The following is a 15,607-nucleotide window of genomic DNA, read 5'->3' as shown; positions in this document are numbered from 1 at the left end:
CTCAGAAGGGAGCTGATAGCACAATATATATCAGTTACACCAATTGAATTGCCCAAGACATTGTACATATATTAATGCTTATATTCTGTACTTGCCTATCATGTCAACAAGAGTTTAAAATAATGTCAAGGGTTTGCTAAACCAGTGGTTCTCAAACTTTTTCACGTCAAGGACCCCTAAACTGACACAAATTAGACCACAGACCCCCACTTGATAAGATTAGGTCCCAGGATCGGCCATCTGATAGGATTTAAGCATTTAGATGTTTTATTCCAGAAAGTGTATGAAATCCATGACCAAAAGAGTCATGTGTTCAGTCACTATGTTACTTATGGATGGAAATTATGGTGAAAATAAATGATTCCCCTTTCTGCTGGGGACCCCCCAGGAACCCCCTCAAGGACCCCACTTTGGGAACAACTGTGCTAAACAATGGTTCTTGTAGTGCTTCTTAGTGGATTTGTTTGGTGTGCAGCTGTTTTCACCTTGTTAGCCGAGTTGGCCTCACCCAGCTGTGTTCCTCCTACACAGCTGTTTCTGTTTCAGTTAATGATTGTGCTTCAACCTACATACTGAATAGGTAATCATTAGTACCCGTTTGCTGTAGTTGTTTAATCATATACCTGACAATATACCTACAAAATTCCTGACTCTGAGCAAGTGTACCTAGAGGAATTGATGCTGTTTGAAGGAGTGGTCACACCAAATATTGATTGAGCTTTTTCTACTGTTCACTCACTTTGTTTGTATTTTGTTAATTGATAAATATAATCTATTAACATACTAGACAGCATTTTCCCATACACTAAAACTTTTCCACAGTACTGTATGTTATTAAAACTTTCGGTCCGCCAGGAACTAAGGAAAAATCCCCGACACTTTGAAACAGCCTTCCCTATTCCATCGGAACCACTGAATCTATGGTTTAAATGGGTGCTGAAAACTAATTTGTGTTTATTAGCCTTATTATAAACACTGTGTTTGCATTTGTTTTGTTTGTTTTGTCTGTGTATCATGTGTCTGTATGTGTATTTTATATTTTTATGTGCTTGCACTTTGTAACTGTGTGTATTAAAAACTTATAAATCAATAAATCAACAATAAATCTCTGTTGAATTATTTAATAATACTCTATTTCTCTATATACTATTTCTCACTACACCTACTAGCAGCAACATATATTGTAAAATTCAAGCACCCTTTCATAATGCACAACATGATAAACACATTGCATTTGGATCAATTCAGGAAAAGGGGCACAACCAGTGTGGTAAAGATCCATTCATCAATAAATATGTAATTAACCAAACTGCATCCGTGTTATTCTACCATGATTACCTTGAGGGCCTTAGTGGCAAGTGTTGCGGCAGTCTGCATCATGCCATCAGCAATGCCCAGCCTGTCAGTGTTCTGGATGAACGGTGTTACAAGAGTGATATATTTGGCACCACCCCAAGGCTTTAGCAGATTCAGCGCCCAGCGCTCTGTGTCCCCACCAACGTTATCCAGGATCAGGTCAAATCTTGTGGCAAAAAACAAGAGACACAAGCAAAGATACTTACGTATGTGGCGAGTGGGCATAAAAAACAAAGTAAATGAAAGACAGGAATTATTGGTGTGGAAAGACAAGGATGAGTGGACAGACAGCGGAAATGGAGAGAGACATTAAGTAATCTAGAACATTTAACTGCTCAGTTTTCCCACATTAATGAGCTGTCTGCATCTCAAGGCAGGAGGTGGAGGTAGAGCATTTCATCCATCCATCCATCATCAACCGCTTATCCTGCGTACAGGGTCGCAGGGAGGTAGAGCATTTCAAACTCTATATTTTTATTTTTTTTAAATCCTTCAATCCTTTCACCTCATTTATCCTATAGTAGCCTTTATGCAGCCCCTGAATTCATCCCATCTGAAACAAGCCGTTACAACAACAAGTCTGACTGCTACTGACTGGCCAACTTCCCAGAAGGCCACCACAGGGCTGTGATAGAAATTCTTGTGAGCTGGGCAACTCTATTGATGAAGAAGGTTTCCAGAAGCTCAGCCTGTCATAAGCAGAAGTCATGTTGTAATCAGCAGGTCACACGAAATACAATCTAAAGAGAAACCAGTCTGTTTCTCACTTCTAGATGTGAGATTGTCTAGGTGATAGACCACAGAGTTCAGCCTCATCATGGCAGCTGCGTCAGTTCAGTCAGCCAAACAGCCAGAGACAGAATTTAACTTACTGCTCTGGAGAGTCACAGGCTGTAGACCTCAAATTCGGACCTTGCTAATAATAAGTCATCCATAGAGTCCAGGGTATGCTGGTCAAGCCATGACTACCATTTCATGTTTAAAAAAAGGCGGGGTTTGCAGTTCATAAGCCACATCTGTGAAATAACAGTCCAGTAAGGGTTATCACTTGTTGTGGCTGTTGTTTCAGATCCACATTTAACTGATAGGTACATTCTGTATTGTGTGTGCATGTGCTTGGTGTGTTGTTGGTGCATGTATGATCATTTTCAGTGTGTATGTGCACATTGTCAATGTGAATGAGCCAGTATTTCCATGTTTTCAGTGTATGTGCGCACATTGTCGTGTGTGACAGTTTTCAGTGCGTGAGCGTCTGTTTTTCAATGTTTTCACCCTAAATGGCCTCTCGTAGTTTTCACCCTAAACAGCCTCTCATAAAGATGTGTTGGATTAACATTATCAGAGCATATAAACACCACACAGACATCTAGTTCACTCTATATGAAGAGCAAACTAACCGTTATATTACAAATAACATGTTTGCAAAATATGTATACAATAAGTGCACAAATCAAAGTTCTGTATACTTCTTTATGTCCCATGTACACTTTATTTGTCTTTTTGTACTAAAGATTGAAGAAGGAAAAAAAGATTTTTATTATTCCGACACCACATGAATGCACCGCTCACAACTCGGAAGATAGGACCATCCGAGGAGCATGTGAATGCACCGTGAGCGACTGGTCACAATTCGCAACTCTCACCACTAGATGCCACAAAAACTTACACACTGAACCTTTAAAGTAACCACAAACTGCTGCTAACTATAACATTAGCTGCAGCCCTATTAGCTTAGGTGACTCTGCCCTGACTGGGGGCTTGGGCACCGGGGGAGTGTTGAAGTTTACACCGCTAGCACAGGAGATTTGGACTACCGGGAGGAGGAGGTTTTCAGACCTGGGCTCCGAGTTCCCAATCTGGGCAGAGTCATCTAGGTGTAGGGCTAGGTGCACGGCTAACTGGCTAACATGCTATGGCAGCTACTGTTAGCAGTAGTTGGCGGTTACTTTAGAAACAAAGCCATCTGTCCATCAAGAAACTAACTAAAAAAGCGCTTTCTGCAAGACATTTTGAACAACCTGTCTCTTGCCGGATAAGGCACAATGAGCGGAGCGGTCGAATACTGAAACAGACTGACCCTGTACTTGGTTGGCATGCTGTGCTTGGAGCAGTTCATGAACAGCTAACCATATAAGGACATCCCTGTCTAGCTGACGTCAGCTAGACATCAAAGTAGAAAAAACTTTGGAGACCTAGTATTCAAAGCAATCTGAAGCCTGAGCTTTTTGTCTACAGGGATTACTTTTTACATACGTTTACCTCATAAGTTGAAACGTTGACCACGTTAAGTATAAACATCCAACATTGTAAAGTTAGATATATGACAGAAAAATCGGAACAGCATTATAGGTCCATTTAAAATACCAACATTAAATGACTGTAGATGTGTGTGTGTGGGGTTCTCTCACTTCTCCAGTGCACTGAGTGGTTCCTCAACAGGCCCAGCAGTGTAGTCCACCACGTGGTCTGCACCCAGGCCCCTTACAAACTGCTCTGCATTCTGGGAGCAGGTAACAGTCACATGGGCTCCCCAAGCCTTCAGCATCTGGACACAAACGATAGTATAATTTCCATCTTTAAATCTGATCACATGAATCCAGGCAGAAGTGTACTCAAATTTGAAAGTAATTTGTCTCGTTTATGTTGTAAATAAAAAAGAAATGCATGTTTGGATTATTGTGGGGAGCAGAATGTTACAAGAGAATGTTTAATTAATGAGATCAAGTGTGAGGTCTGTGTAATGTGAGCTACAGCATTCAACAAAAGAGGTGATCAAAAAGGCCACACAGACTTTCGATCTTCGCCGCTGTTTATTACAGGATCAGCGTTCTTGTTTATTTTTACACTGCTGTCACAGATGGTGATGAGTATATTCATTTTTAGAATTAGAGCAAGGTGTTTGTAGACCGATGCACCTAATAATGTTACATAATAAGTAAAAGTGTAAAATACGCAGCTTGGCTATCATCATCCTCCACTTCATCTATACCTGTATAGAAAATGTTCCCACTCCTCCGGATCCTCCAAGGATCAAAATCCTGTGAGGAAGAGGAAAAGCAGACATGTACAATGAATGTGTCATTAATGTTTTCTACACTATTGTAGCTCACTCTCTCCCTCATTAGGATTAATGTCAAATGCATTCTGGGCTTTAGCTTGTCAAGTTCACCGCAGAGCAAGGGAGCGTGGGAGCTGCTGCCAGAGAACCAGAGGCCAGCACCCAGAGGCTCATTAGGAAGCGGGCTAACCGGGGCTAAGCTTAGAAGGAACACAGAGTGGAAAAATTGGCTCGATAAAAGACAGGGAGTTTTCTTGGGGTTTGACAGAGATTAACAAGTGTGTGTGCGCAGAGGTGTGGCTGTGTTTGTCCACGCTCCCTCACCGCTTCTTATCACAGTTGTCCTTACTGAGCCCACCGGTGTTGACCAGCGCCGACCAGGCACTGGTTGCCACGTAGGGAATGGCTGCTGCCTGTATGTGGCTGAGTGACTTTGGTTTGTGGGATACCTGAGAACAAAACACATTAATAATGATAGCAGCACCGCCTCAACATTCTCTGAGCAGTACACCTGCTGAATCTTTATGGAAAAGCATCCGAATGCCAGCTCAGCTGTGCCAAATTTAGCTGATCTTCTCATTATTATTTACTTGGTTTTTCATTGCATGCTCCTGGAATAAGCAGCAAGACGTAGGCTTCCTTTTAATTTCAGAAAATACTGCTGTTGAAACTGATCAGTTACGTCACTGAAACAAACCATCATCAACTAAGAGGAAACTAATTTACACAGAAGTGATACTGATGAAATCATAACACTACCAGAGAAGCACATTTCCTGCGGAACTAATTCAGCTATGGACTACATTGTAGCTCAAAGCAACAATGTAGTCCATCAGACGAACAATACCTCATTGGCACTTAGAACGACAAACTCAGCCAAGCTGCCCTGCTTCCATGGAGGGATAGCTGCCCACACCTGAGGGAGACACACAATAACACGGCACTCATTAATCACAGACATAAACATGTCTACATTTCTATACAGAAACTTTGTTTCGCACATTTGCAGCATCACACAATGAGTCACTCTCTATTTTAGTACTACCTGAAGTAGTCAACAAATGTGTGGTGACAAAAAAACATGAACATGAAGTGGTAAAACAGCCTAATTTAAACTGCAGTTTGCCTTTACACGTGTAGACATCAAGATCATTAATCATTGTAAGGTCATTAAAATTAAGGTCTTTATTTTTATTATTTTTTATTTTATTATTATTTAAATCATATCTGAAATTAAAACTAAGGTTGTAAACTGAAATAAAAATCTAAATACAAGTAAATGTTTTTGTTTCTGTTCGGTAACTATAAAGGAATTGTGATTTGACGGAGGACAGTTGCAGAACTGAAAAAGAAAGAACTGAAACTCATTCAAGATGGAAGTAAAAAAGTTCATAAGGTTGCTTTTAGTCCTGCACCTCACACTGCATGTCATTATAAATGAATCTGCTATATATTTTCTCAATTAATCAAACAATCGTTTTGATCCATACAATACTAGTAACAACAGTGAAAAACACCCATCACAATTTCCAACACCCAAGTTGATGTTTTCTATTATACATACATGTTTTCCTTTCTGAGGTGTGAAAAAGACTTGAGTCATATTTGTAAGCAAGGCCAGGAACGGATGAACTACAGGACATCCACAGTTCTCAGATACACTGTGGTGATAATACTCAGTTGGCATTACAACACTCCCACAGTGTTACACCACCAACGTTTTGCACTATTATTGTTCTTGTCAAACACTGACTCAGCCATCAACATGTGAGATCAGAAATCAGCATTCATTAGCACAGGTTATGTGTTTTCTCTGACGTTTTTATTTACCCTTCTGACTACAGACTGTTGCACTGATACTTCATTCATACATGACTCACTGTGTGCAGGAACAAGTTGTTTCAGTAAACAGGTGTGCCACCTGTATGTATAATGGAGAGGTACAAGCACACATCTCGCCCATCTGCCTTGTTTACCTCATCCCTTTCTCTGAAATACTTCACATCCAGGCCGCACTCCATGATGATCCCAGACACGTCCCTTCCCAGGATCAGAGGGAACTCGTTGCCTGACTGCTTGATATTCAGAGGGTCTCTCTTCATAGACAGCGTTGCAGCACCATAGCCACCTGACGGGAAGAGAGTTTCTGATTACAGCCAAACTTATGGCTCAGCCAAACATGAGAGAATAATTAAAAGCTACAGGAGATAAAGACTAACCGAGAAAGAAAGAAAGGACCCAAAGTAATTCTCCAGTTGTTTTAAAAGTATATAGTGGTGGCTCTGAAATCAGTTTCAAACCCTTCAAAAATATTACTGTCACATAGATAGGCCGAAGGTTGAGTCACCACTCTATCCAGTAGTTTTGAGAAGAATGGCTGATTAGACACTGGTTTATACAGTACAATCTGGATTAAGGTACATGGCAGTCTTAAAACTAGTAGTAAGAAAATATATTAACCATATTCAGCTTTGTGGGTCACAGAATAATATTTAGTTATTAGTTTGTCTGGTCAGGGGTTGAGGAGACAGGTAGTGTGAGAACAGGTATTATCTAGAGCTCGTTGTGTGAATTTAACAAAATAGGGTCTGTAGGGTAAACTGAGGATCACAACCTTAACTTCCATCTAATATCATCTATTCTTCTGCAAAAAAAAGAAAATTAAATAAGTAATTGGGTGAGAATGGAGTGGAAGGTTATATTGTTACGGATTGCGCAAAAGAAAAATGTTGCTTTGGCAGCAAAGACAGCACGCTTATATCTAAAAAGACATTGGTGCCAGTGCCACATGGGGTCCTTCCAATTTTTTCTTCAGTGCATGTGCTTCTTCTGATAAATATGGTGTTGGCCTCATTAAGCACAAAACTGGATCACCAACAAAGGGGGCAATTGAGCCGGGGGTCCCAGACACCCAGGAGCCCCAAAAGCCTTCACAGCCTGTAACTAGTTTCACAGGGTAATTTGCCTTATTTTCAATAATTGAAAGTAAGACTGAATCAAGGAGACTAGAAAGGGGCTTACCCTCCATTTTGCTTATTGTTACTTCACTTGGATGTTTGAGCTCCACTGTGGACAATCAGAAGGCTGCTTTAACCATGCTTCTGCTGAAGCGGGAAAGTTTCTCTGTGCTCATCTTCAATCTCAGTTTAACATGCGTGCAACAACATCACAACATGGAAATTTGGAAGCAAGTCATTGCTTGGTTCATTATGCAGCTTACGCAAGGTAACAACAAGGTAAGTGAAGTATTTTGTGAATCATGAAAACAGGATGTAAGGGACCTCAAAACCGGGGCGGGGTTCTGCAGAAAATAAGATAAGCTTCACGTTGTCGTATTCGTGTTAGTCATCCCAATAAGATGACAAATATGCATGTAAGGACAGGGACAAAATAATGTTAAAATAACACCTCCCCTTATGTGACAATCATTGCATTCCAACTACTGAAACGGAAATTTCCACAACCTCAAAAACTATCACTGCTTTGTGTGGGAAGACACAAAGCAGTGATGTTGTTTCACCACAGGAAACACCAGTCTAACCGTCTCAAACTTCTCTGCCAGGCCTGCCGTCCTCTGTCGATTTTATCAATCTTTTATCGCAATCGGCTTATTGTGTTTTTTCTTCTTCTGGTGGATTTACAGCCTCACAGTGAAAGACAGAAACAGCCTGAGAAACATAGTCAAAATCTGCTCTAAAGTTATTGGTGTGAAACAAAAAGATTTGAATTATCTTTGCAACCAACAAATCCTGCGTAAAGCAGCGAGCATCTTGTCTCCTGCAGCTCATGTTCTTCACAGTGAATTTTCTGTTGTCATAAGGAAATCGTTATGTTTTACCTGCTACTAAAACTAACCGCCACTTTAATTCTTTTTGTTTGATTATTTATTTATTCTTATCATGGTGTACATGTGGGCTTGTGTGCTGTTCCATATGTGTGTGTGTTGTCTGTAGTTCTGCTCTTAGCTAATTGCCCCCTGTGGGATTAATTAAGTTGTTGAACTGAATTATATTTCATTTTTAAGCTTGGATATGGAGTCACATGTCAGATGCAGATGTGTGTGTTGAATTACTAGCCATCACAGTCACTTTCCTTCATCTCAGCCAGCAGGTTCAAATCTGCCACTTCAAACATGCACGCAGGCAATTGTCACTCACCTCTCATGCTGATGTCAATTGGGTTCAGTCCTGCTGCAAACACTTTGACTATAACCTCATTGGGGTAGTTGATGACGGGGAAACTGGCATTTTTAGTGAACCGTAACACATCATTGCTTCCATATTTATCAATAACCCAGGCAGGCATAACAGTCATGCAGCTTTTGGTAGTACTGAACAGTCTTGTCTGGCTGCCATGCAAGGAAACGGATGTGTTGACACTTGCTGATTTACTATGGTGAAACAAGCACCTACTGAACACTAAGGTGAAGTGCCGAACAGAACTCATCTTTCAACGCTTAAAAACTGTACTGTAGCCGTACTTTAATCCCTGTTACGGAATAACTCAAACTGGAACTTGCAGCCTGTAACGTTATGCTGCATTAGAGTCAAGCGCTTATTAGTGTTCTTTATAAGCAACGACTACCTTCTGGCTACAAACATTTTCTTCTTATGTAAACATCTCTAACTAGTCATTTCGCTTTGCAATAATTCCAAAGTTTACGATCATTTCAAATCAACGACCTCTTCAGTAACATACTACTTCCTCGACCGGTGTCTCGGGCAGTGCTCAGCCTCTCCACCAATCACAGCGCGGTTTTCTCAACAGCTGTCCAATCACAGAAAGGTTCTGTTCGACGTCGATTATCGAAACAAACATGGCAGCCTTCTGGTGCTGCATACTGTGCGAAGGTTGCTGTTCATTTGAAAGGTTGTCACAAACATAAACATGCTCAACCTGACAATAAGAGAGGTTAGTACGACCATTCGTTTGTTTTATTAAGCTCAAGTGTTTGTCTGCTGCACGTAACGGTTGAGTTCGCCGCACAATTCATAAGTAACGTTAACGTTACCTGGCATAATATAGAATATGTGATACTTTTGCTCCATAACTGGCAATAGCGAAAACATAGTGTCAGGCAAAATGTTCTTTCTGGTTGTTCTGCTTTCTGCATAGTGAGAGAAATGGTATTAATGGCATAATGAGAAAGCTAACCAGGAGAACTCAAAGTCAAATACTTATTTTTAAAGTTGCTAAAGAAATGTGTTCGTGGGCAGATACCGTCCTAATGGAAAATGGCCTGTCTGTTTCAGAAACAAAACAATGACAACTTAAATGTGTTTCATAGTTGTGGATGAAGTGTAAGTTAGACTCCTTTTCCTTCTATAAGTAAATGTAGAAATATGTTTAATCATGTAGGACATTTTAAGGTACAAAGTAAGAAAAGCACGAGTGTAATTATTAAAAGTTAGTGATGGCAGAATTCCATTGAGCTACTTCAGTTTCATGGTCCTGGTATTGTGCACACTGTCGTGGCTTACAGGGTCACTTGAATAGAGCCTAGCCATTGTCAATGTTATTAGTAACACCTATGCTTTTTCCTACAATGACAAAGTCAAAATGTTTGCTGTGGAAAAAGGCCGACTGAGCGCAAGACCTGAGTTACATTCCACCACTGGTATTTCACCACTGTTCTCTAGGTGTCTTTGGCGCTCAGGGAGGGAAGGATCTCCCCAACGGAGCTTTGTAGGAAGTGTTTGAACCGCATCGAGAAAACACGACATCTTAATGCTTATATCACTGTGACAGAGGAGCTGGCACTGACGCAGGCTCAAGAAGCAGAAACCAGACTGCTTCGAGGTGGGGACACGTGATTGTGTATTCCTGTAAATGCTGTGCGGAGTCACAGGTGTTACGGTTTGATCTTTTTTTTACCTTCAGGTGCCCCCAAAGGCCCTCTGGATGGAATCCCCTTTGCAGTCAAGGACAACTTTTGCACAGAAAAGATTAACACCACATGTGCTTCCAGGATGCTTAAAGGTCTGTGCAAACCACAAAGTTACTGTGTTGTATATATTTTCCCCTCTATGTCAGTGCAGTAATGATAACCTACTATTGTTTTTTCTGCAGATTTCACTCCACCCTACACTGCTACAGTGGTACAGAAGCTCTTTGACCAAGGGGCTGTTCTCATGGGGAAGACCAACATGGATGAGTTTGCTATGGGGTAAAGACATGGTTATCAATATCAGAATTGCTCTCTACTCACAACATTTAGTAACAGCTTGTTACAAACCCCAGTCTATTTTAAAAATTGTTTGATGAAGCTGTTACGGCAGTGTACACCTACAGGAAGCGACTCAGAGTAAATTTTATGATTAAGGTTGTCATTGTCTGATTTATTCGTCTCGCAGTGCAGGCAGTACTGACGGGGCTTTCGGCCCAGTGAGAAACCCCTGGAGCTATGCTGCTCCGTACAGAGAGCAGACAGGGGCAGCGCCAGACTCTGACTGGGTCATCACTGGAGGAAGTTCGGGAGGAAGTGCCGCAGCTGTGGCTTCACTCACCAGCTACCTGTGAGGGATTCACTGGTTGAGGAAAACTGAAAAGGAAAGAGCTGATTCAAAATGTTTACAAATCAAAATGTTCTGTTTTGGTAATTACTTTGGCAGGGCTTTGGGTTCGGACACAGGTGGTTCTACTCGTAACCCTGGAGCTCTATGTGGGGTTGTGGCCCTGAAGCCCACTTATGGTTTGCTGTCCAGACATGGTCTCATCCCCCTGGTCAACTCCATGGACGTCCCCGGCATTATGACCCGCAGTGCCGGTGATGCAGCGATCATCTTAGGTAGGAAGCTATTGATAACCTGCTATTACGTAGTTGTAAGCACTGTAAGCTAGTGTCCTACATGCAGAGTTGAATGTCATTTGGGCCTACATAAAAACATTTCTTGATCTTTATGAATATTGTCATTCTACATTTCCAGCTCTTTCTTTCTAAAATGAGGCCTTCGTAATCAGTGGTCCTTCCTGAATAAATAAAGGATAAAATTAAAACTGTAAATGTTACGATGCACATCAATTGTGTCAATCTGCCAGCCAATTTGATTTAATCAAAATCATTGAGTACAGTATGCCAAAGTGCCTGCCAGTCCACATGTGGGTACAAATGAATATACAGTGAATTGTACAGTTTATTTTTGAGGGTCAAATACATTTGTGGTTAACTGTTTGTCCTTCAGGAAGTATGGTGAGACTATTTCAACAAAATATTTCCATGACCAGCAGCCATGGTATGAGAGTTCTAATCTGGTATGAGAGAGGTGTCACATTGAATCAACACTTTACTTTGTTGCTATGTTTCCTGTCTCTGTCTGCTGTCAGTAAACTAATCAAATAAAAAGTTATCGTCATAGCACCATCTTTCTTCTAACATGTAGTTTACGTTTATACATTTATGCTTACCCAAATACCACAAGGAATACTGATACTAAAGGTATCTTGCAGAGGTTTGACTACTAGTATTACTATGGAGCAGTGTTTTGGGACATCTTGTTTGTAATAAGCATGCAGGCTGCACAGTTTTCATCTGGCCATTGGTTTCATACATTACATTACATTTATTTATTCATTTAGCTGACGCTTTTGTCTGAAGCGACTTACAATTGCTATACATATCAGAGGTCGCACGCCTCAGGGACATATTTGTCTCTCACAGTGGATTTGAACCCGGGTCTCTCACACCAAAGGCATATCTCTTATCCACTGCACCACCACCATCTCCTCATACTATTCTGATACCACTATCTTCTGATCAACAGTGGTTGACAGTGTTTGTTGGTGTGGTATCACATAGCTATGTGCAAAAACAGACAAGCAAGCAAACATTATGGAAACAACGCACAGTTTAAAATAATAAAAATATTTAATTCTTGTCAAGGATACACACTATGCATTTTGGTGAAAATAAACAGAACTTTCGTTTGTTTCCAAAAAAAACTGAGCTGTGGACCTAATCTGGGATGTTATTGCTATGTCACACAGGTATCCTCCAAGGCCTTGATATTAGAGACTCGACAACAGTTGCTGCACCCTCACCATCACTGACTGAGCTACCTGAAGACTTTGATGTCAGGAACATCTGTGTAGGCATCCCTAAGGTGAGTTTAGCTCTATATTAACATCATTATCTCCTCTGTTTTATCTCAGAATCACTGACACCATATTTTCCTTAAAAAATAAAATAAAAAATATAAAAATTACACAAATATTATTTTAAGTGTAAGATGTTAAGTTTTGTTGTAAATGTCAAACATTTAGAGTACAGCAATCGCCAAACTGTCAGAAATAAAGGATAGTAAAGGACAGACTCGTATATACACACACAATCATTTACACACAAGTCAACAACAATGTGAAAATAATGGCGAATCAAACCATGATTTCAGTTGTATAAGTGTTAACATTAGTTGACATTATAGGTACATCATTTTTTTAAAATGTCTCCATAAACACAAATGCACTGCTTATCTTTCCTGTCTCTCAATGTGTGTCAGGAGTACCACGCCCCGGGACTGTCTGAGGAGACTCTGGCTCAGTGGAGTCGTGTCGCTGACATGTTTGAGAGGGCGGGGGCGCGGGTGGAGCAAGTATCCCTCCCCCACACCCAGTACTCCATTGTGTGCTACCACGTTCTATGCCACGCTGAGGTGGCGTCTAACATGGCCCGTTTTGACGGCCTGGAATACGGTATGTACCAGTATATAATATAGGAAGGGTGCAGTGTGGAGCATTTTACACTAAGGGGCCACTTCACTCATTAGATTACACAGGAGGGTCTGTTGGATTAGTTAACTGTACAAAATCAGAAAAGGTAATGCTATTGATTTCCATCTCCCTTCTATCAGGCCTTCGTAGCAATGTGGACAGCTCGACAGAGGCCATGTATGCCTCGACCCGACATGAGGGCTTCAACGATGTAGTAAGAGGGAGGATATTGTCTGGAAACTACTTCCTGCTCAAACAGTAAGACAGCAGATTGAACTTTCTCGCACCCTTCTGATTCAATTGACAAATTTCAAACCTGTGTATAGCTGACACTTAATACCTTTTTACCTTTTCTCTGCTCTCAGATCTCTACTGTCATTAGACCCTACAGTAAATAATCAGAAGAATAAACTTTCTTAACAATGTCACAAAGGACCTTACAAAAGGAAATAAGACAGATGAGGTTAAGGCCAAAAGACATATGCACAGAGGAAGTAAAATCACATTAATAGGAAGAAAAACAGTATAGAGAGCTCAGTAGGGGTTAGGGTTATCTCCACAGTGTGCGGGCTCTAATAGCAAAAGCATGATCACACTTTATGACAAACCGTGACCTGGGAGTAACCAGCAGGTCTGTATCCGTGGATCTTAACGGTCGAGAGGGCACAAATGGTATTATTTGCCAAGTTGTCTTTCAAGAAGTATAACAGAGAATAAAATTGTCTCGTGGAGCTGTAATATTTCTGACAAGATAGAACTGTCGACGTCCTCTCCCTCGTTTTGCCAGGAACTACCAGCACTACTTTGCACAGGCTCAGAAAGTCCGCCGGCTGATCGCAGACGATTTCAAGCGTGTGTTCAGCTCAGGTGTCGACGTGCTGCTGACGCCCACCACTCTGGCTGATGCAGCGCGTTACTGCGACTTCACACAGGAAGACAACCGAACACGCAGCGCACAGGAAGACGTCTTCACACAGCCTGTCAACATGGCAGGTACAAAGAGAAAAAAGAGGCCATGTGGGAGGCTTCAGGAACTTACATATTGTGCATGTATGGATACACACACATACTATATACACCCACACACCCATGACTAAAGACCTTTCACCCAAAGCTGATTTTTCTTTTCCATCTGTCAACAAAGGAGCATTGTACTATTAATGTTATAGTTAAATTAAAAGGGGAAATTAGTATTCGTGAGCACAGGCAGTTCTCTTTATAACTTTTTTAATCTCTGGTCACAGAACAAAATCATAACTTGGTCAACACATCGTAGTTTCAGTTGAGATTAAAGTGTACCCTGGAGCCTTAAAGGAGTGTGTTTACATTCTGTTAAACTTTCTCTTGCCTTTTATCATTCTCCAAACTAACTAATAACTAACTTTGAGATCCTAATCAATGCCTTTCCATGAACTTTCCTTCAACTGTCTTTTTCTTCACCCCAGGTCTCCCTGCTGTTTCAGTGCCAATAGCTTTATCAAGAAGGGGCCTTCCCATTGGTTTACAGCTTATAGGCCCTGCCCTCCAAGACAAAAAGCTGCTCAGTGTTGCCCAATGGATGGAGCAGAGGGTTGGGTTTCCCTCCATCGGTGACTACGGACACTCCAGCGAGAGCAGGACTGACACAGGAATGACCAAGAGGGAACAGACTTCAGCTGTATGAAGGGAACTGTGGACATGAGGAACCAACTGTTGACAAAGTCTCTAAATACAGGCGCACATAATGGACCTGACGTGTAACTGAGAGACAGCTTATAAGATGCCTTTTCAGGACATTTTGTCAGTCCAGTGCTATAGCTTTAGGTTTACTTGAGTGGTAGACTTACTGCTTCATGCATCATGTGGGACATTGTGATAGATCTGTGATCTGTTGCTGTATTTGTTGTCTGAAAGTAGTGTTCTTAAATAAATGCAAGTTGGGTGATATTTATTAGTAATTTTTAGTCCACAGATACACATAGCCTACTTAATACTGTCTTAAGGTACTGAAACGGCTCTTAAGCACTGTTGATGAATCAAGGAGACACATTTTCACTGGTTAATAGAAGATTTTGAGATTGAAATATCTCCACTACTTTTGGATGGGACTGGCGTGAAATTTGGTGCTTTCATGGTCCTCTGAGGATGAAGCCTAGATCCCCAGGCATTTCCTCTAGCACCACCATGGGGTTGATGTTTTTGATTTTTGGTGAGATGTGTCTATTGAATGTATTTCTGTGAAATTTGGGGGTTGTTAGCATGCTTTAATATTATACCTACCTATATTCATTATACCTGCTAAACATCAGCATGTTAACATACATCACAAGTCTAGACCCTGTCTCAAATGTCTCACTCCAATTTTGACATTGCAGAATTGCAGAAGCGGTAGACAACGATTTTGCAAACACCTGCAGAGATTTCAAACTATTTCGTCTCAAGCTGATACTTTGCCTGGAAAAACTAACACTGTCAACATTAAAGAGTTGGAATTGACTCAGGCTAGTC

At 41.0% G+C, this 15,607-nt stretch overlaps 2 protein-coding genes across 3 annotated transcripts in view; one reads left to right on the top strand and one right to left on the bottom strand.

The window, feature by feature from the left end:
* The window catches only part of rtn4ip1 (reticulon 4 interacting protein 1), a 23,549-nt gene extending 14,401 nt beyond the window's left edge, over window positions 1–9,148 (bottom strand). The window contains exons 1-7 of one of the 2 annotated variants that reach the window (XR_006827098.1): window positions 8,572–9,147; window positions 6,391–6,542; window positions 5,262–5,330; window positions 4,739–4,863; window positions 4,346–4,394; window positions 3,765–3,901; window positions 1,339–1,522 (exon numbers count right to left, since the gene is read on the bottom strand). Coding sequence is in view for 1 of the 2 variants with exons in the window: in XM_046062609.1 (XP_045918565.1) it covers window positions 1,339–1,522; window positions 3,765–3,901; window positions 4,346–4,394; window positions 4,739–4,863; window positions 5,262–5,330; window positions 6,391–6,542; window positions 8,572–8,860 (1,005 nt within the window). In the remaining variant the exon portion in view is untranslated. Of the gene's footprint in view, window positions 1–1,338; window positions 1,523–3,764; window positions 3,902–4,345; window positions 4,395–4,738; window positions 4,864–5,261; window positions 5,331–6,390; window positions 6,543–8,571 lie in introns of both variants that reach the window. The other variant, XM_046062609.1, reaches the window with a different exon arrangement.
* Window positions 9,090–15,046, top strand: qrsl1 (glutaminyl-tRNA amidotransferase subunit QRSL1). Its single transcript, XM_046062608.1, has 11 exons — window positions 9,090–9,325; window positions 10,054–10,213; window positions 10,295–10,393; window positions 10,484–10,580; window positions 10,768–10,929; window positions 11,026–11,201; window positions 12,398–12,513; window positions 12,910–13,102; window positions 13,261–13,378; window positions 13,908–14,113; window positions 14,566–15,046. The coding sequence occupies exons 1-11, from the start codon at window positions 9,302–9,304 to the stop codon at window positions 14,781–14,783; spliced, it is 1,569 nt and encodes a 522-aa protein (XP_045918564.1). The 5' UTR covers window positions 9,090–9,301; the 3' UTR covers window positions 14,784–15,046.
* The last annotated feature ends 561 nt before the right edge of the window (window positions 15,047–15,607 follow it).

This window comes from Micropterus dolomieu, linkage group LG11, assembly GCF_021292245.1.
Source record: "Micropterus dolomieu isolate WLL.071019.BEF.003 ecotype Adirondacks linkage group LG11, ASM2129224v1, whole genome shotgun sequence".
Lineage (NCBI taxonomy): Eukaryota > Metazoa > Chordata > Actinopteri > Centrarchiformes > Centrarchidae > Micropterus > Micropterus dolomieu.
This window is presented reverse-complemented; position numbering and strand designations above follow the sequence as displayed.

Excerpts from the sequence above, each read along its gene's own strand:
- qrsl1 (XM_046062608.1), top strand. The coding sequence starts at position 9,302 with ATGCTCAACCTGACAATAAGAGAG. Across the intron at positions 9,326-10,053 it reads TCAACCTGACAATAAGAGAG|GTGTCTTTGGCGCTCAGGGA; the intron begins GTTAGTACGACC and ends ACTGTTCTCTAG. Across the intron at positions 10,214-10,294 it reads AGAAACCAGACTGCTTCGAG|GTGCCCCCAAAGGCCCTCTG; the intron begins GTGGGGACACGT and ends TTTTACCTTCAG.